Source organism: Sceloporus occidentalis, unplaced genomic scaffold (genome assembly GCF_023333645.1).
Source record: "Sceloporus occidentalis isolate IW3139 unplaced genomic scaffold, rSceOcc1.0.p SCAF_3, whole genome shotgun sequence".
Classification (NCBI taxonomy): domain Eukaryota; kingdom Metazoa; phylum Chordata; class Lepidosauria; order Squamata; family Phrynosomatidae; genus Sceloporus; species Sceloporus occidentalis.
The window spans coordinates 117,018,950-117,041,322 of NW_028316983.1; the positions used below are offsets into that span (position 1 = coordinate 117,018,950).

A 22,373-nucleotide genomic window follows, 5' to 3' on the forward strand; every position below is an offset into this window, starting at 1 on the left:
ATAGGAGAATATAGTCCCCTTAACCTTGTAACTTATAGTAGTACTTGCTCATAAACAAGACGTTAACACCAATAAAATCATATTTTGCAAGATAGTCATTATACCTATGATTCCTGTATTTTAAAGAATTTTTCTTACTAGTTGTAAGATTACTGAACCCCAGTTTCAGAAGACCATACAAGTTCCATTGAAGGACATACTAGTATTTCTTTTTTTTTGCAATTATAATTGCCATTTATAATGCTTTTTAAATTCAGTCTTTATTACAAGCAAATTATGAATGCATATTAAGAGAAACTAAAAGTAAAGAAAGGAATCCAATATGTGGGTGTCTAGAGCAGTGCTTGTTTAAATTATTTAATCTCACAGGAAATAATGAATAGTTTAAATAATTTTATCCCCTGTATGAACACTCTTGAAAACAGTGCAGTTTTCAAAGACATATCCTAAGAGGCAGAAAGTCTTTCCCCATGCACTTTTTTCCTGTGTCCTTCTCATATAATGGCTGTGGGAGGGGAGAGAAGCCAAGCAGGGAGGCTTGCCAGTAGCTGGCTATGATAGATGATGATGAATGGTTCATCTTGCTTGCCTTCCCCACTCCATACCACCTGCATGGCCATCTGGAGAGAGGATATGAACAGCCATGTAAGGACACTTGTTCATCATCAGCTGGTCAGTCATAGAAGAGCCTCCATCAACTACTCTCACCCACCCTACCCCTGTCTGTACCACCATATAGTAGCTAGCAAAAGGGAGTCAGAGGCTGCAGTCAAGTGAGGAGGCTGGTCAGCAGCTAGCCAATAATGGAAAAATGTTGCTTAACTCATTCCCCCCACTCTTGTCCAACTCATTCAGTCATGTAGTGGCCCCATGGCCAGGAGAGTCAGACTGCCATCTGTAGCCAGTGCATACTGATGCAGGCACCCTTTGGGACCTCCCAAAGGTCTTCTAGTGCTCCTGCAGGATGATTCCATCATGATCTGCAGGCTATAGAGATTGCAGTCCACCTCACCTGTCTGCCCTGTCCTCCTGTCAGCCACTACCTGGCTGTGGTGCCACTGAGACTGAGCTGTAGGGTGCAATAGTCCATGTGTCTATTTGAAGAAAAGGAAAAAATGAGGAAAAGGATTGAACAAGATTCACCTCATCGATGTTTCTGGACACTTAATAAGCCCCTCTCTTGTTTGTTTTTAATTAGGTTTTGAAAAGTCCATACTCCTATCTGACCCACTTGCCCTGAATCAGTAGACGTTTATGTTTCTGCACAAATCTGGAGACCACTATTACATGTACAGCAACCAGAAGAAATAACCACATGCTGCTAGATTTTAAAGACAGTTAAATTTACTGCATCTTAAAAAATCAGACTACAACAAAATAAATCCAAACCTCTGATGGAATCCCGATTCTGAGAGGACCTTGGATTTTGTAAAGGCACCTCATTAGGTTTGTTGCTCCACATCTTGTAATTTCACCTTTAACACAAAAAGAGAGATTTTACTAAGGCGTCAAAGGAAGCAAAAGTATCCAAACACATGAAGTGAGTAAAAATTATTACCATTATCATCATCATTATTATTATATTTATTTATATCTCACCCTTTTCTCAAAACTGGGTCTCAGAGTGGGTTACAATATTTAAAAAAAACAGTACAATTAAAAGCATACAAAAATGATACATTAAAATAGAATTAAATTATTACAATATTAAAACAAATTACATGTTAAAAAATTAAAATATAGTTAAAAAGGTAAAAACTTTTAAAACACTTTAAAACAATGTAACACCCCATGCCAATCTTTAAAACCTCCAGTGAAAGGACAACAAAGAGGAGGCCATTCTGGGCTCCCTGGGAAGAAAGTTCTACAGTCCAGGGGCAGCCATGGAAAAGGCTCTCTCATGTCTCCACCAACCGTGCTTTGCGATGGAGGTGGGAAAGACAGAAGAGACGCTCCTTAAGATTTCAGAGCTTGGGTCAGCTCATAAAGGGAGATAGGGTTTCTCAAATAGCCTGGACCTGACCCATATAGGGCTTTATAGGTCATAACCAGGACTTTGAAAGTAAAATTTTGACCTTTGTAAGTAGAAAAGGCTAGATCTAGATTGCCTAAAATCTTCTCAAACTCTAACATCATGAACAGAGGCCCTGGTACATATCTCACTAACCTGTGAGACTATACTGGTGGGTACACGTGACAGGGCTTTATCTGTAGCAGCCTCCCAACTATGGAACTCCCTCTCAAGAGAGGTCATGCTGGCTCCATCCCATTTGAATTTCCAGCATGTATCTGTTTTGTGTGGCTTTTGGCTTGCAAAATTAGCAGTGTCTGCTCTGACTTTGTTAAAAAACCTCTTTCACTGGTTTTAGAATTATTTCAAAAGTAATGATTGGTATGTTTTTAAATGGTTTTTAGTCATTTACTTTTCAAAAAGTGTTTTTATCAACTGTACATCATCTCAGGAGCCCTAGTAGGTTGAGAGCTGACTAAACAAATAAATCTGATAATTTGCATGATCAAATCTGTCTGCATATAGTAATTATAAAGATTGTAAGTAATACCATGCTACCGAGATCTTTTTAGCATCCCCTCCTCCCCTTGCTTCCAATATCATTATCCAGAGGCATGCTGCCTTGGATCCATTTAACTATGAGAGCTCAGCCAGCAGAAGAAATACCCTCCAAAAATATACCCCTTTTATTTTTTAAGAATGTTACTGCAGGAATCATAGTCATCCCCAAAATTATGCCAACACATGATTCACTTGCAATTACATCTCAGGTTTACAGTACCACAAACTCAAAAGACCAGGCATTTAAAGGATTACTTTATAGCTTTGTCTGAGATGAATGAAACACACATACCCTGTGACACTGATCATATAATTAACAGACTACTGATGAATGAATAAATTTGGTAACACAACTAACACAACAGTTGACACAACAGCTTAAATCCTCAAGCTTGTGTGGATGAGCAAGTGCACAAATGCACACGGCACATGAAAGAATCTAGTCACAACATGCCAACCAGGCCACAGAATCAAATGTTAAAGGAACCATAGGTTTAAATCTACGTATTAGTACTAGAGGAGACTCATTGTAATTCAACACTTATGTTCCACTGATTCAAAGTCCTAACTAAGTGGGTCTAATAGAGCTGGGTAGAGTGCCAACGCTGTACAGTAGTCTAAGTGTTGGGCTAGGATGCTGGAGACCAGGATTCATATTCCCGTTCAACCATGGAAATCCACAATCAGCCAGGGACTGTAGTGACTAGATAGCCCACTCTGAAAGCGGGCCACCGCTGCGGTCCTAAATGGTCCGCTGGCAAGGAGATTTTTGCTGCCAACCTTGGGCCACCTTAGGGAGCACACAAACATTTATGCCTGCTGGAATTTTGTAAGTCTGTTGACATAGATTTCCTTAGCTATGTCTTTTACATCATTTTTGACTAAGTTTTACTCACGACTTACCTATGCGTCCTATCAAAAGCCACAATTTTGGCCTCCAAACCTGCACTTGATTAATATATCACATCAACTTATAATCGAGTATATACAGTAATCAGACATGTCCTTCCTTCTTTTTTAAAATCTTTAATCAAAAGGACCCTATGTGAGCTTGAAAGTTCCCAAGCCCTGGCAGGCAGATATATTTTATCAACACATTGCTCATCATGAATTGTATTACAAATCATGCATGACTGAAAATTTTGGAAATTACCTAAAATCTCTCACGCATGATTGTTTTTTGGGTATAATTTATTACCACTATATCTGATGACCATACCCACAAGCACTCATTTCTGGAGTTTGGTACTAACAGAAATCAGTCAAATGGCTTCACGCAAAAAAAAAAAAAAATCACCAAAGTTGGGACTATTATCTCTTTTCTATTATGCAAGTGAGTCTCCTTCTCCTAATTCATTTATATTTATGTTTGGCAGCAAGTCTAGAAATGGTGTATAACTGGAAAATATAAATGCCCTGTCATTTTCCTGATAGATAGAGAGAATATGGATTATCATGGTGATGAAAAACTACAAGTGCAAATGAAAATGCATATCTTATCTTCCCTGTACTCATATGTAGATTTTTTAAAAGACATTTTCTAAAGAGCCAGCTTGCTGTAGTGATTTGAGCCTTGGACTAGGACACTAGAGAACAGGGTTCAAATTCCCACTTAGCCACATAAACCTCCTCCAAAGAAATCTGGCTAAAAACAAAACAAAACAAAAAACAAAACTCTGTGGTAGGATCACCTTAGAGTCACCATAAGTTGGACTTAAATGCTTGAAGGCACTTAGAGCTGATATTTCCCACTTCTTTCCACAGCCCATTTGGGACCGCCATCATCTTCTCTCCCCACTCGCCCCCCCCCCCCCCGCCACCTTTTAAGATTGGGAACAATATTCAACACCTTCCAGGTGGCTGGAGCCTCCAAGAATTCTCAAAGATTGTTAAAAATGGCTCTGATTTTATAACTTCCAGTTCTTTTACCTCTCTTGGATGCAGTTCATCCAGCTCTGGAGAAGAGTAGACTGGCAAAGGGAAACTGTTTTGTCCATCTTCTAAAAGGTCAAAAAAAAAAAAAAGGACCTGAGCAACTACCAACCAGTCAACTTAATATCAATACCAGGAATGGTTCCAGAACAGATAATTAAACTGTCAATCTCTGCACACATAGAAATGATACTCTAATTACTAAGAGCTAGCATGGATATCCCAAAAACGAGTACAGTCTGCCCTCTGTATCTGCGGACTTGCCATCCATGGATTTGAGCATCCGTGGATGGCAAGCCCGTGGCAGGAGGCAGCAGAACATGCATGGAAGATGAGGAGGAAGAGGAAGAGGCAAGAAGAGGCAGTGGCAGGTTCAAACAGAAGGAAGAAGGAGGAAGTTGGAAGAGGGGGAGGAGGAAGAGGAAGAGGAGGCACCCCACTGCCACCCGCCATAGTGAGAGGGGCAAGGCAGGTTTCAGGGGGGCTTGAGTGGCAAGGAAGAGGTGGAAGAAGGAAGAGAAGGAGGGAGGAGAAAGAGCGGTGGCTGCGCCACCATTCAGGACAATGGGACTTGAGCATTTGTGGATTTTGGTATCTGCATGGGGATCCGGAACAGAAGGGCAGCTATGAAGGAACAAGACAAGATCCTGAAATGTAAAGATATATACCGTAATTGAATACTAAAGTCCATGCCACCATATCTCCCAGTTCTATGTATGTCCGTAAAAGCTGGACAGTGAAGAAAGCTCATAGGAAGAAAATCAGCTCTTCTGAAATGTGGTGCTGGAGAAGAGTTCTGTGGGTACTGTGGGTTTAAAAAAAGACAATAAATTGGGGGTGGGGGGGGGGGAAATAAATGGTCCTACAGCAAATTAAGCTTGAACTATCCCTAGAAGCCAAGATGACTAAACTGAGGCTGATGTACTTTGGATATATCATGACTCACTAGAAAAGACAATGCTTGGTAAGATAGAAGGTAGTAGGAACAGAGGAAGATCATATTACAGATGGACAGATTCAATTAGGGAGACCATGGTCCTGATCCTGCAAGATCTGAGCAGGGCTGTTGATGAAAGGGTGACTTGATGGTCTTTCATTCATAGAGTCACCATAAGTCACAGTCAATGTGATGGCAGTTAACATTAATACAAGTTTGGTAGATCAAGGGAATGCTGTGGATATAGTATTTCTTGATTTCAGTAAAGAGTTTGACAAAGACCCTGCAGGCAAGCTGGTAATCTGGGGGCTAGAACTGCCACAAGTAAATAGATCCATTAACTGATTGATTGAGCTAACCCAGACAGCATGCAACCATTGTTATTCTTCATCCTGGAAAGAAGTGATTCTATAATACATACAGCTCGTGTAATAAAAGAGATGGTCATCATTTGGTTTATCATTATAGCAACAGACTTAGGAAAGTCTCTAACATTTATTCTCTCTTTCCTTGGCTAGGCAGATATGCATTCTGTCAAATCCCAGAGCAACCTAACTATGGTTTAAGAAAAACAGTAGCATTATGAAATTCTCTTATTTCCATAAACCGTGACTAAGATTAATCAAAGCTTGAGATTCAGACACAATGCTAAACTTGAGTTTATCAAAAACATAAAGATAAGCCTCTGATTTTCTCCTAACGTTGGTGCCAGAGGGCTATATGGAAGGTGGGGAAGTACACACGCCTGAGGTGGCTATAGATCAATTATCTTAATATTAAACCACAATTTATTGCTACATTTAAACTTATTTTGTACTTTTTAGCTCACTACAGACAAGCATTACATTCAAATGAAAAAACAATGTATGAAGCTATGCTCTGAGGCAGATTTGGAAACTGGTTTGCTTTAATTGCATTTAAACAGTCCACCCATCTTTAGTTAGGGCATTGTCCTCACTTCCCCAGCCGCTCTTCTTGTAGAGTGATAAGCAAGTTACAAGAATATCTCATAATTACATTCCAAAGAAAAGCATTCACTGAATCATTTTTACCTGTAACCATGTTTAAATATAAGCATATAACCCACCTCGACATTAGGAGGAACGTCCTGACAGTAAGGGCTGTTTGACAGTGGAACACACTTCCTCAGAGAGTAGTGGAGTCTCCTTCCTTGGAGGCCTTTAAAAAGAGGCTTGATGGCCATCTGTCAGGGATGCTTTGACTGAGCGTTCCTGCATGGCAGGGGATTGAACTGGATGGCCCTTGTGGTCTCTTCCAACTCTATGATTCTATGAATCGATTTTTCACCAGAACAGATACAACAAAGGCCTATAGAAGCCATTCCCCAAGTGGGCAGTGGAAATATCCCAGTGAGGGGAAAAGGGAGCAGCAGGGGGCCTTCAGTCTTTTGTATACTTTTATATTGGTATGCAAGAAAGATAAGGGAAACCAGCAGCTTTTCCGAATATGGTGGCGATGAAGGTTGCATTAAAAATTCTTTTCAGTAGTTTAAAACCACTGTAAAGCCTCACTGTTCACTTTGTGCAGTAGTGTATCCAGCACTTCGCTTGCTCAAGTGAGTTCATTCCCTTAGCCATATCTTTCACTAGCAGTGGCGTTAGATTCAGGGCGTCATTTCTGTGGCTTGGAGTGGTGCCATTTTCTGACTGGAGAAAGGAGTTAGGGCACATGGCACTAGTGAAGAGGCAGCAAAAAGGAGCTTTCAGATTTGGGACCCTGCTTAAGTTTTGTGAGGTTTGCTGGGACTTGGCTAGCAGGTTGGAGCTGTGCTGCTGCTCCGGTCTTTGGACAAGCTGAGAGAAGAGTTTAACAGAAGAAACAATGATTTTTTTTTGGGGGGGGGGGAGGATACTTGAAGCTGTGTGGGGAAGACATGTCTCTAGGAAAGAAGGAGGGGTATTCGGGGCTGATCCTTGGAAAGAATCCTTTGCCTTGGATCAGTTCCTTGGATCAGTCCCCTCTCCACTTCAATGAAGAAGGATTGAGAGTCCTTCCTCACCAGGAAGAAGCTTTTCCTTTTGCCCTTGGTCACCACAGCAGCAGCAACCAAGCAGCTGGCTGAGCACAGACCAAAAAGCTTCTTGTCCACATTTGTCTTTGCCTCAAGGCCAGCATGGGTGAGAGGATTCTCAGTCACTGCACAGCCTACTTCTCAGTTGCTGCTCCCAGGGTGACTGGGCGCAAAGGGAGCAGCAACCAAGCAGCCAGTCGAGCAGCAACCAAGAAGCCTCTTGCATGCGCCTGCCTTTGCCGCAAGGATGGTATGGGCAAGAGGCTTGTTGGGAACTGCTCAGCAAGCTGCCCAGTTGCTGCTCCCAGGGTTGCTGGGTACAAAGGGAGCAGTGACTAAGATTGGTTGTTTTAAATTTGCTGTAGAACAGTAGACCTAACATCAAGAAACATGTATTAGGGGGTGATAAAATTGTAACCCAAAAGGAAAGGGAGCGGCTGCCCAAAAAAGTTTGGGGACCACTGGTCTGTAGTTATTTACTGGATCTGCTGAGGGGAAAAAAAGCAACAATTTACATTCTATAATGTCATGCTAATGCTTTAAAACTACAACCACTATCACATTACACTGTTATAGAGCTATTATTGCACTTTACCTGCTCTGGTTGCTTACTGTGGAATTCTGGGGTTTGTAGTTTAGTGTTGCCTAAGAGCTTTCTGGCTGGGAATGCAAAATGACCCTCCCACAGGAGAGAGCAGTCAAAAAGGAATAATGGTGCTATAATAGCGTAGTGTGACATTGCCTACAATGCACAGCACTACATTTTAGCTAGCCAACTATAGTTTGTAGCTGTCCTACAAACTAGGGTTGAGACAGTACAATCTCAAAGCTACAGACTATAAATCAGCTGCAACAAAGTACAACTCACAAAAAGTCCAGTGGTGTTGCAAATAGTGTATTGTATTTGGATCAGGAGGTCCAGATCATGAAAGCCGCTAAGTGGCCTTGAGCCAGTCACTATCTCAGCTCCCTGTCCTGCTATCTCTCAGGCCTATCTACTTCGAAGAGATGGAAAGAGTGAATAGGAAAGAAAATATGTGCAGCCATGGGAAGCAGGCAGGAGAAAAACAAATACCAGTAAAATACTCTAGAAATGTGTGTTGGGAAAGAGAGGCCATAAAACCAACATATGCATAGGTATGCAGCACAACGTAACCAAGCACAGGTTTGAACAGAGCTTGAAAGTAATGAGTTACAAGTAATATATTTAATGTAGCTACCATAAGTACCTCTCTGGAGTAAACTAAGGCCTGTTACAGACTGCCAAAATAAAGCTACTTCGGGTCTCTTTGGAGGTACAGTCCGTCCTCGCCTTACACGGGGGATCCGTTCCTGATCCCTCCGCGTAAGGCGAATTCCGCCTATGCTCGAGCCCCATTGGAAACAATGGGGCTCGTGCGCGGCGGTGCGGGCGTGCGCGGGGCGCAACGGGCGTGTACGCCCATTCAATTGAATGGTACGCGTTGCCCTCTCTGCCCCGCGCGCGCGCAGCGGCTTAGACAAATATGCTCAAGGCCGCGTATGGCGTGCCCGCGTATGGTGCGGGCGCACTGTATGCTATTTAAATGATGCATGGGTCCTAAAAGTCTGGAGGTTGCACCAAAGTCACACTCCATTCCTAAGCACCGGAGTGTAGCTTTTGGTGCAGCTTCCGGATTCTTAGGGTGCATGCATCATTTAAATAGCATACCTCCAAAGAGACCCAAAGCAGCTTTATTTTGGCAGTCTGTAACAGGCCTAAGTCATGTTCCAAAAGGTATGATATGAGGGAAAATGAAGTTACTTTACTGGTTTAACAAGTAACCATTTCTAGTTACTGTCAAAAGTTATATTCCAAGGGCATATTTAGAGGCACTGTGACAGAAATATTTCTGTGCTATTCTCTTCTCAATCCTAATGCTGTTCTACTCAAAAATAAAGGAAAGTAATACAAAAATAAGGAGTGCACCAAATACCGTATCCAGTTACTCAATCTAACACTTCTCAAATATTGCAGCAAATAACAAGAATGAACTATTTTTAAAAAGTAATATTCCAAGCTCAGGGTTTCAACTAGACATAACACTGTGAAAACACGACAGAGAATTTATACCCTCTAATGGGGAAAGTCAAGACTGATGATTTGGCAGAAAACACGTGACAAGAAGAAATACTATAGAAGTTATGTCATCCAAGACATGGATTCATCAACACTGAACCATCAAGTTCCTAAAGACAAATTAGCATGTAATGTTAGAAACAATAGAATGCCTTCAAATGAATCAATATGAAGAGTTACAGAACACAACAGTGTGAGAAACCAGATCACAATCACACTCTCTTTAGAAATTTCCTTGAGACATTCTAATATTTTATACAGCATAGCATTCAAATATTCTGTACAGAAAAAATGTTAATAAGATGGCTTACAGAAACAAATGAGCCCCGACAAATGCAACTAGTTTGTGTAAAACTAAGCACAGGCCCTGAGAAGCTCACATGCCTTCTAGAAGATTAGTTTTCAAGAAGGCTTATATCTATGTCAAACATCTATATACAGACCAAGAGTTTATGCAAATTAAAGGAGCCTTAAGACAGTGACGTAGCCATGGGGGGGGGGCATGGGGTTTGGACCCCCCTTCCATTAATTAATGTTAAAAATAATATCAACCAAAACTAATCTAATCACAAAATATAAGTTTCCCCCAGTGGATCTAATTAAAATTGTGTTTATTACTTTAATATCCTGATGTATTTGCAACATGTTTACCCCCCACCGACCCCCCAAAATCGTGGCACTTAGTCAGGACCCCCCCCCCTTCCCAAATCCTGGCTATATCCTTGAGCAGTATCACACATATTTCTTTGAACTAATGCAAGCAACTAAAAGCCCATTAAAAAAACCTGTTGAATATTGTTTTAGGATATCCAAATATATGCTCGTTGTTCTTATAGATTGCATTGTTATAAAATGCGTCATACTATAAATCCTATCATTTGAACCCACTGACCTTACTAGATGAGCTGGTGGGAACTACAGTCCAAAACACATGGAGGAATCCAGAATGGAGAAAGCTGCTGTAGAACAACCACTCCACAAATTTGTACTTATAATTATGTTAGTGTACCAGAATCAGTTTCACAGGTATAAATGCACCTTCATGCAGTGAGATAATATCTTCCAGCACTTAAAATATCTGTTTGCAAATGGCTGAAGTGTGTTAACAATTGAAAATCAATGACAAAGCCAAAGAATATTGCAGTCAACTGTCATGGAGTAGTGTGCAGGAGCGTGGAGAATAAAGACATGGGCAGTCCAAGCTAGGTTATTTCTACCTTTTTGTGCTAATGAGGTATTGCTTTTCAGCAAATTAAGATGAATTAAAACAAAGAGTCCACAAAGTAATTAAGTATATACTCTTCAACAATGCCCTTTTTCACAGTCATGTTCCTCTATATAGTAAAGTTTATTTCCAAAGTCCGTTCCACTCATCAAATGTCCTTTCCAATTCCTCCTGGCACAGTCACCCAGTTTTATTGCTTCCTATTCAGTACACCAGAACTTGGGAAATTACTTTTTTAAAGTAATTTATTCCTAATATGCACTAGTCTTTAAAATGTAGAAGGCTCCTGCTAATTACAATGTTTCAATGAAAGTAACTTCGTTTAGATTGTAAGCCTGAGGGCAGGGAACTGTCTGACTAAAAAATTTATGTACAGCGCTGTGTAAATTTACAGCGCTTTATAAATAAAGGTTAATAATAATAATAATAATAATAATAATAACAATAATAATACTCACAGCATTGCTCATTACTTTTCATAATAAGTCTCTTTTTCCAAAACAAGCTATCAGGGCTCTCCCCAAAGCAAGAAAAAGAGCTGCAGATATTTTGAAAAAAATCTTTCAAAATGCATTAGTATCCCCTTTAAATTAAGTTCAGAAAATATATAATAATAATAATAATAATATAGAAAATATTACTGATTTTGCCAATAATGCAGCATGCTCTTACTTATTTATTACATTACACATGTGCAGCCACAGATGTCAGCAAAGCGTCAGGAATAAATTCTTCCAGAATATGGCCACATAGCCAGAAAATTCCACAAAAAACGATGCATTTCAGCCGGGAAAGCCGTCGACTTCATGCTGTTATATACTTTGGTTTTTGATTTGTAGTAATGCTATGGCAAACCTATCACAGGGTGTTCTTAGCAAAGATTGTTCAGGGAAATTTGCCATTGCCTTCCTCTGAGTGGCATACCCAGTGTTATCCACTAAGGAGATCACACGAGAAAACAGGTGTTGGTTACATGCAGGGTTTTCCCGTTCTTGAAAAGCTGCCGGAAAATCCTGGGTTGCATACAGGCTGCCTACAGCTCAGGTATAGGGCAGTGAGATAAGATCCATCAGAGATAGATAGAAGCCGCATGTAATCCACACCTGTTTTCCTGTCCAAAATTTCAAAAGCCAGGAGGGGATTTGAACCCAAAGTCTTAGTCCCAATTTCAAGCCACCTGACCAGTTGTACTCAAACTACTAGGCTGGCAGAAACCCAGACTAGTGCAGTGCTTGGGTCTTGAACTGCCAATCTGCTGTCAGCATCCTGACCACTGAGCCACCACATCCCTTCTTGTGCTTTAATCTAGTCACAGAAATTTAGAAAACACTACAAATGCAAGAAAACTTAGCTTAGAGTCGAGAAGAAAACTATTCGGAATTCAAGAACACAATTAACAGCAGTGGCATCACTGTGAGGGTGCAGGGAGTGTGGTTTGCAACGGGGGGGGGTGTATGTGTGGTTTGCACCGGGGGGGGGGGCGTATGTGTGCAAGTGCTGCTGCACCTGGCGCCTGCTCTTTCTCCACTGCATGGCTCTCTCTCCGAGGTGGAAGTCGAGCAGCAGAGGAGGAGAAGGGACGACCTCATACCCCTTCTCCTGTTCCTCTGCTGCTCAGCTTCCTTATTATTATTATTATTATTAACCTTTATTTATAAAGCGCTGTAAATTTACACAGCGCTGTACATACAATCTTTTTAATTGGACGGTTCCCTGCCCTCAAGAATCATGGAATTGTAGAGGTGGAAGAAACCACAAGGACCATCCTGTCCAACCCCATTCTGTCATGCAGGAACTCCCAATCAAAGCATCCCCAACAGATGACCATCCAGCCTCTGTTTAAAGACCTCCTTTTTGGGGAGGAGGTAGAGGGCCCAACACTGGTCCCACAAAGCTACTCCGCTGTCCAGCTTTCTCTTGAGGAGAACTTGGAGATTATCTAAAACCACAATAATGGGAACTTAGTTCATCTACACACCAGACATTAGGAAGACAGAAACTTATCCAAGATGAATGGTTAATGAGCTGGAAGGCTCCATTTGAAAAGCTGAGGTATTGTCCATATGACAGCAAAAAGGTGCACACCCCCTCAGGAAAAAAAAGATAAGCCAGTAATATATGACAGTAGAAGGAATAGGAAGCAATTCATATTTCTATAGACATCAATACAAACCAGACAGCATTACACACTGCCATAACCATACAGATGCCCTGACTGTCCTCCCATCTCTAGAGTTGGGGAGGGAGCGGGGGCTGCTGCACAATAGCCTACATGACACATGTCTACCTCATTAGTAAAAGTACATTAGTAAAAGCAAAAGTACTGTAACAAGGCAGATCAGTTGAAAGGTAGATCAGAGAACAGGGATTCCACCTCTGCTGGAGGCAGTTACACTTCTCCTGAAATCTCAGGCTTGCAGTGTGGGTGTCCTCCTGGACTCAACCCTGAGCCTGGATGCTCAGGTTCCCACAGTGATGGGGAGTGCATTTGCACAATTAAGACTTGTATGCCAGCTCTGTTCTTGAGAAACATCTGCCTGTTATAACACATGTTTTGATGACATCCCATTTGGACTACTATAATGCAATCTACATGGTGCTGTCTTTGAAAGCTGTTTGGAAACTTCAACAGGCTCAAAATGCTGTGGCCAGAATACCAACTAGGGCCAATTACAAGGAGCACGTAAATCCCTTGTTGAAACAGCTTCACTGGCTAGTGGAAGTTCACTGATTCTTTCTCTGAGCCTCCTTGGGTCCCACTCCAGAAGAAAGGCAGCACATAGAGGAAATAAATAAATTACCAACTTTGGGATTCCCTCTGTATAACAACAAGAAGGTAAATCAGATGATCCAAGAGACACCTTATATGAGGACTTCACTGCAATATCTGAACAAGAGTTATTCAATGAAACAGACTGGCAGGAGATATTACTATCAACAAAACACATGGTTGATTTCATTTAGTGTTCTAAAATATGATGATCGTTACTTGCTTAGATGAGTTTAAACGTAGATTAACTAAGGAACACAGACACTATCAACAGCTATTAGGTAAACAAAACCTCCATTATCAGAGAGAGTATACCACTGAATACCATTTACAGAAGAACAGCAGCCGATAGGGGTGACTGCCTTTAAAAAGGGCTTGATCTCCCAGAGCCCCTCAGAGGAACAGACTAGGGCCTGTTACAGACAGCCAAAATAAAGCTGCTTCGAGTCACAGTGGAAGTACGGTGTTTCAATGATGCATGCATCCTAAGAGTCCAGAAGTTGCACCAAAGCCACGCTCCAGCGCTAAGGACTGGAGTGTGGCTTTGGTGTGGCTTCTAGACTCTTATGACACATGCATCATTGAAACACCATACCTCCACTGTGACTCGAAGCAGCTTTATTTTGGCTGTCCGTAACAGGCCTAAGACTGTCTTTGCTACTACAGTACTGCATCAGCAGTGGTGAAAGCAGGATGTGTACAAAAGAAGTAGGTCCTTAAGAAGCATCTACACCTTTAGGAAGGGCAGCTATGAAATAACTAGATGATATACAGTTGCACACAAAAGCTAGCATCGTTCAAGCCACTGTATTCCCCGTTACCATTTATGGCTGTGAGAGCTGGGCAGTGAAGAAAGCGGGTATGAAGAACATTCATTTGAGATGTGGTGCTGAAGAAGAAGCCTGCTGAGGATACCATGGACAGCTGAAAAGACAAACAAAAGGATCCTAGACAAAAAGCAAGGCTGAACTCTCCCTGGATGCCAAAATGACTAAGTTGAGGCTCTCGTACTTTGGCCACATCATGAGAAGGCAGGACTCACTAGAATATATGATAGTGCTAGGAAAGGGGGACGGCAGGAAAATGGGAGGAAGACCACATGCCTAATAAATATACTCAATATGGGAGACCATGGACCTGAATCTACAGCTGCCACGAGTCGAGGTTAACTTGAAGGCAGCTAACATACACCCTAAAATTAGCTGGTCCTTTGGAGGAGAAAATGTCTTGTTTGTGTTTGTGTCTCTACACAATTACCTGTCTATGATATAAGCACTCTTGCGCAGCCCAATGATTGAACAATCTGATTTAGTTATTCACCACATCGAGGCTGGAAACCCAATGCTTACAACGCTATGCACGCCTCCTTTCCAGTTCCCTCCTTTGTTCAAGGGCTGCATTTCTCGTGTAGGTTATGCTTGTGATGAAGACGATTTCTGGGTCCAAAACACACTGCGGAAATAACCCAGTCTGAAACCGCTGTAACTTTCCTGGTACAGTGATAGGAAATCCTGGGAGTTGTAGTTCATTGTGGCAGCAGGGCTCTCTCTGACAGAGAAGGCTCAATGTCTCTGTTCCCAGCATAATCCCAGGGAAGTTAAAGTGGTCTCAAATTGTAAGTAAGGACATTTATTTGTGGAGCACAATCCATTGCAAAAAAAGGAACACAAACAAAACACACAAATCAGATACGTTATAAAAGTAGGACATCGCATCGCATCGCTAAAACCATCTAAAACCATTGACCTTATAGGCTCAAAAAACACACAGAGATAAGACACACTGGAAACACATGAGACGACTTCACAAAAAGCACCCAAAAGAGAGTTTTTTATAGGTTCAAAATCTATCCTAAAACCTAATGCATCTGAGGAAGTGGACTGAGGTCTACGAAAGCTCATGCTGCCAACTGCTTTCTTTCGGTTGGTCTCAAAAGCGCTGCAAGATCTCTCTCGGTACTAAAACCTAACTGTCATCTTTATTAAACCTCTCCCTTAAAACTGACACTTCGAAGGCAAAGCAAGCCGCCTTTTCGGAAAGTGCATATTACAGGGAAAACCCACAAATGACAAAAACACCACGTTTTGACCAGAGAGGACACCTCTCTGGGAATCTCTAGGTCCTCCGGTGCAACTCCGTGGCCAACATCCGGCAGACACTGACCATAGGACTGCAATGGAGGAGATACAAAGGCCTAGTAGAGTCGTCTCTCTAGGAATCTCTAGGTCTTGCGGCGCAACCTTGAGTTAAAGTTGACCATAGAGTAGCACTTGGAGGACCTAGATATTCCTAGAGAGAACATGCGAATCAAGTCGGTGAATAGTCAAATCCATAAATATGGAGGGATGTGTGTGTGTGTGTATATATATATATATATATAAGATAGATAGATAGATAATACACACATACATTAGATAGATAGATAGATAGATAGATAGATAGATAGATAGATAATACACACATACATTAGATAGATAGATAGATAGATAGATAGATAGATAGATAGATAATACACACATACATTAGATAGATAGATAGATAGATAGATGATAGATAGATAGATAGATAGATAGATAATACACTCATACATTAGATAGATAGATAGATAGATAGATAGATAGATAGATAATACGCACATACATTAGATAGATAGATAGATAGATAGATAGATAGATAGATAGATAATACACACATACATTAGATAGATAGATAGATAGATAGATAGATAGATAGATAGATAGATAATACACACATACATTAGATAGATAGATAGATAGATAGATAGATAGATAATACACACATACATTAGATAGATAGATAGATAGATAGATAGATAGATAGATAGATAGATAGATAATACACACATACATTAGATAGATAGATAGATAGATAGATAGATAGATAATACGCACATACATTAGATAGATAGATAGATAGATAGATAGATAGATAGATAGATAGATAGATAATACACTCATACATTAGATAGATAGATAGATAGATAGATAGATAGATAGATAGATAGATAATACACACATACATTAGATAGATAGATAGATAGATAGATAGATAGATAGATAGATAGATAGATAATACACACATACATTAGATAGATAGATAGATAGATAGATAGATAGATAGATAATACACACATACATTAGATAGATAGATAGATAGATAGATAGATAGATAGATAGATAATACACACATACATTAGATAGATAGATAGATAGATAGATAGATAGATAGATAGATAATACACACATACATTAGATAGATAGATAGATGATAGATAGATAGATAGATAGATAGATAGATAATACACACATACATTAGATAGATAGATAGATGATAGATAGATAGATAGAGCACACATACATTATATAGACAGACAGACAGACACACACACATATATAACATATAATAAAAACCATGTTATTATGTCCACTACTCCCCAGCCACCAAATACGAATCAGAGATGCATCCACACTGAGATAACCCGGTTTGGCACCGCTTTAAATGCGTCTTGGCTCAAGGCTATGGAATTCTGGGAGTTGGAGTTTGTTGGGGGGCCCAGAGCGGAACTCCAACTCCCAGAATTCCATAGCCTTGAGCCAAGACAAAGCGGTGCCAAACCGGGTTATCTCTCCAGTGCGGATGCAGCGCTTGCAAGCTGAGAAGCGTCGCTTTAAACCAGGAAGCAGCAGCAGCGGCGGCGGCGAATGACAGTCCAGGCCCGAGAGCCAAGCGGCCAGAGGCCTCACCTTCCCTAGGGCCGCCTCCGTTCCTTCCTCCTCCTTCCCGGCGGCGGGGAGCGGAGGCTCATCTTGCGAGGCCCCTTCAGAGGGAGCGCCAGGCCGGCGCCATTACCGGCCTCCAACTGACACAGAAGCGCGGGGGAGGGGGGAGAGATGATGATGATGATGATGAGCAGGGGGCCGCGGCGCGCGGCAGGGCGGGAGCCGCCTCCAGAACTCTCGCGATATTATCTCCTTTTTCCCCTGTTTCGAAAGCGCAGCCGTGACCTTCCTAACATGGCGTCGCTCAAAGGCTCCTCCCCCTTTTCTCCCAGGCGGCGGACATCTTGGGTGTCCCACTCCCTCAAGGCTCCTCAGAGGACGCCGTGGAGGCGTTCGTCCTCCCTTGAAGGGTTCTTGTTGTTCAAGGTGCAAAACGCACCGCAGGGATAATAAACGTTTGAGGCCTCTTTGACTGCCCTGGCTCAGTGCTGAGGAATTCTGGGAGTTGTAGTTATCAGAGTTGGAAGAGACCGCAAAGGCCACCCAGTCCAACCCCATTCTGCCATGCAGGAACTCTCAATCAAAGCATCCCTTGTAACAGATGGCCATCCAGCCTCTGTTTAAAGACCTGCAAAGACAGAGACTCCACTGCACTCCAAGGGAGTGTGTTCCACTGTCAAGCAGCCCTTACTGTCAGGAAGATCCTCCTAAAGTTTAGGTGGAATCTATGACCCTCTGTTTATTGTGGCAGCAGAGCTCTCTGACAGAGAAGGCTCAATGTCTCACAAAACTACACATCCCAGGATTCCCTAGAATTGAGCCAATTGAGTTAACGCAGTCCCATGTCGCCTCTCAACCTTCTCTTCTCCAGGCTAAACATCCCCAGCTCCCTGAGTCTCTCCTCATAGGGCTTTATGGTTTCCAGACCCTTCACCATTTTAGTCGCTCTCCTTTGGACACATGGCTCCAGTTTCTCAATGTCCTTCTTGAATTGTGGTGCCCAGAACTGGACACAATATTCCAGGTGGGGTCTGACCAGAACAGAATAGAGTGGCACTATTACTTCCCTTGATCTACACACTATACTTCTATTGATGCAGCCTAAAATTACATTGGCCTTGTTAGCTGCCGCATCACACTGTTGGCTCATATTCAACTTGTGGTCTGCTTGGACTCCTAGATCCCTTTCACACGTAGTTTCATTCAGCCAGGTGTCCCCCATCCTATATCTGTACATTTCATTTTTCCGCCCTAAGTGCAATACCTTACATTTCTCCCCGTTGAAGTTCTGCAGATGACACCAAACTAAGAGATGTAGCTAACACTCCAGAGGACAGGATCAACATTCAAAATGACCTTGATAGATTAGAAAGCTGGGCCAAGACTAACAAAATGAATTTCAACACAGAGAAACGTGAGGTATATGCAGAGATATAGGATGTGGGACACCTGTCTGAACGAGACAGAAGAGGTAGAAAAAATGTCCCTAAGAGTTGGATGGATCAGAATTGGTAAGACAAGAAAGGAAGACACAATTGAGCCATTCAAACTATCTAACCCTATTGCTACTGCCCACTCTGAGGCATTCTTGATCCTTCAGTGCTAAGTGTTATTTACTTATTTCAAGGATTTACATCTTGCCTTTCTCAATGAGATTCACCGTTACATTTCTTAACAGTGTGTTCTTTCTCATTAACAACTTTTGCTGTCTTGATGCCATCGCTGATGTTGGTCACAAGTGTCTTAGTTTTCATTTATGAAATGTGTCGGAGGGTGTGAGATTATTGCTATTTAACTTCTATTTGCGTCTTAATAAAGTCATACAGGCTAGCAGAGTGTTAACACTGGGCCAGTTTCCACATTATTTAAGCGCTCCACGGCCCCATACAGACAGACCAAAATAAAGCTGCTTCGGGTCACTTTGGAGGTATGCTGTTTCAATTAGGCGCGCGTGCTAAGTGTCCAGAAGCCGCGCCAAAGCCACGATCCAGTACTAAGGGCTAGAGCGCAGCTTTGGCGCAGCTTCCAGACTCTTAGTCACTGTTGCGACAGCTCAAAAGCATGATGTGGCCCTTACCAAATGACTAACAGTTACCTAGTACAGTGGGCACTTCCCATACACAGGGCTTTGGTTCTGACCTACTTGCCAGTGGATTTGGAAAAATGTGGAAGCACAAGCCATATTAGTCAATGGGTGGCAATGGGCACACAACACCATTGACTAATATGGGGCAGGGCAATTTAAGGTTTCATAGGGAAGAGGGCAACAGCAAGAGGTCCAGTCCTCAGATGGCTAGCCTATGGATACAGTGGGTTCACTGTAATGCAGTCTTCAGCTGAACTACAGAAGCAGCCATTGGACAGAAACAGCTAAGTATAGAATTGCAACCCTTGTTATACAAGAGTAGCCTTACACCCTTAATATACTGGATTTTAGCACATTTAAAATTGAAATTGTTCTGCCATGTAATTTAATTAAGTGAAAAGTAGCACACATAATACAAAAAGATACACTCTTAAGCAACATAGATTCCTGCCAAACACTGATGATTATTCCCCTCAAATTCCTGCAATATATCATTTAATCCCTGCGAGTTAAAATCAGATTACTCAAGTGCCATTTACATTCTCTATTAGAAACCCATTCCTATATTTAATTTCATGTTGCTCCTTCTTGAATTCATCTTGTTTGCCCAGCAATTTCCACTCTTTCCCCCTCCTCTGCTATGCAACTTTAAGTAAATTCAATTTAGTATTAATTTTGCTCCATTTTAACAATTAGTGGGTGAAACCAAATGGAAATGCAAGCTTCACCTACTTACAGTTCTGAGAAACACTACGGCCTGTTACAGACTGCCAAAATAAAGCTGCTTGGGGTCTCTTTGGAGGTATGCTATTTAAATGATGCATGGGTCCTAAGAGTCCGGAGGTTGCACCAAAGCCACACTCCATTCCTAAGCGCCGGAGGGCAGCTTTTGGTGCAGCTTCCAGATTCTTGGGATGCATGCATCATTTAAATAGCATACCTCCAAAGAGACCCCAAGCAGCTTTATTTTGGCAGTCTGTAACAGGCCTACAACATGTAAAGGTTCAACTAAGAAAATACAAACCTGCAGCACTGGATGACCCAAGACACTCCATGGAAAGTGAACCTCTTTGGTTTTTCTGGTTAAAATTAGTAAAATTTTATAAACACAATAAAGCTTTTACCTGCTGGAAATGAGCACAGATACCAAGAAATGAAAGGAAGAAACAAGCAGCCTCATGTTTTAAAGTTGTTCCGTAAACTTTTACCAAGCCTACAAAGCAAGTGAATTGCAGTCCAGCAACTCTAAATATTAGAGACCAGAGGGAGGGAGAGAAGAATTGTACGTAAAGCCTGCTATCATTTTACACCAGTTAGAATACTGTGGCTGAGAGACAGGGGTGATAGAAAGGTTTCCACTCCGTAGTACTCTTGCACACACCTCCTAAAAATAGAAGGAAGTAGGCAGCTGGATGTTATAGCTGAAACCAAAGTAGATCCCTGAATGGCATTAAAGGAAGGCTGCTGGTATTTTGAGAAGGCTTGTGTCCACCTGTTGATACCAGAATGAGGATTGTTCATACACACACACAGCACCACCACAAATCTATATGCTGGGAATTTGGAATGTACTATCTCTGTACCAAGAATTTGAAATGAGAGAACTGGAGAAAGTTGCAAAAAGAAAGCCAGTACCAAAAAAAAAATGTATTTGGTTAGACTGAAATGCAAACTTACATTTTCCTCTTAAAATAATAATAAATCAACACAACACACAGAGAGAGATTTCACTCATGTCTTTGCTGATGCCACACTTAAATTCATTATGCAAAGCAGTCTAAATTTAGCAGCATAACTAACAGTCTCATTAGACAGGCAGCAAGATAAGATGCACACGCAAGCTGTGCTCTTATCTCCCTACACTTCTGGCTTTTTTGCATGGGAAGAGTGTGCACCTTCTCACTTAAAACCAGGAAGCAAATGGAGAAGCATGCCGACTAGCACCAATTCAATAGGTTGCCAGAAGCAGCTCTACTCTAAAGTTTAATGATCTTTCCTCAGTTTGTCTGCTTTATTCTTAAATCAATCATTGTGTTTGACAGGACTCAGCAGTAGTGAGTCTTAGGCACAGGCAATTGCATTTCTCACCTCCTTCAGCGCAGCTAAGTCAAATGTTTACTCTTCCGGTGTAAAAAAAAACACCATAGATTGGTGTTAATGAGCAAACTTGAGCATGTTAAATGTAAAAAATTCTTGCAGCCACAAACTAGTTTGATAACCAGACAGACAATACAGGCTACAAGTCTCTGTTGAGTATACAGTGGACCCTTGTTATACGCTTGGGTTTGGTTCCAAGATCTCCCGTGTATAACAAAATCCGTGTATGCTCAAGTCCCATTACATATAATGACATAGCAAAATGGTGTCCCTAATAAAAAATGGAAAATCAAGGTAAATTTATACTTTTTTGGAACATTTTCAAACCGTGTATGCTTGAATCTGTGTATAAAAAATCCGTGTATAAGAAGGGCCGACTGTACATTTAGTAAAAATCCATTTCTTACTATCAAGTATCGGAGAATGCTCAGCAACCAACCTGGTAGCATGTGCTTTTTTAAAATATATATATTAAACTCTCTAAAATATTCAGTATTCCCCATGTAGCAAATCTTTCCAACAATCTTGTTACTATAATTTTTACACTATTAACTTTTTGTATAAACTTATTAAAAGGCCAATGTAACAAAGCAACTTTTGTTGAGCATGTACAACTGGTTAAGAATATAGCAGTCAGACAAATATTATCAGCTACAGGCTACCTGTTAACAGTGGCTATTCACTGGTTCTATCAACCACTGCCCCCAGGATTTATGACCTTGGACTTTAAAGTCTTAGATTTTATGTAGCTAATGTCTCCACTTACTTTTATGAAATGATTTCTTCCAGTGTATCATACTCTCCAGATTGTTTTACTGATTGTATGGTTGTATTTTTTCTTATCTTGCTTCCTCATTCTGCTAATTCTAGCAGAATACTATACA

General features: G+C 41.3%; 1 protein-coding gene across 6 annotated transcripts in view; it reads right to left on the reverse strand.

Annotated features, from left to right (window-relative positions):
• CEP350 (centrosomal protein 350) overlaps positions 1-17,446 on the reverse strand; it is a 94,964-nt gene extending 77,518 nt beyond the window's left edge. For 5 of the 6 annotated variants that reach the window (XM_089515918.1, XM_089515920.1, XM_089515919.1 and 2 more), the window contains exons 1-2: positions 17,331-17,446; positions 1,390-1,475 (exon numbers count right to left, since the gene is read on the reverse strand). In XM_089515918.1, coding sequence (XP_089372044.1) covers positions 1,390-1,462 — 73 coding nt within the window. In that variant the 5' untranslated portion in view covers positions 1,463-1,475; positions 17,331-17,446. Of the gene's footprint in view, positions 1-1,389; positions 1,476-4,501; positions 4,573-5,172; positions 5,302-17,330 lie in introns of those variants that run through there. The other variant, XM_089515916.1, reaches the window with a different exon arrangement.
• Between the last annotated feature and the right edge of the window lie 4,927 nt (positions 17,447-22,373).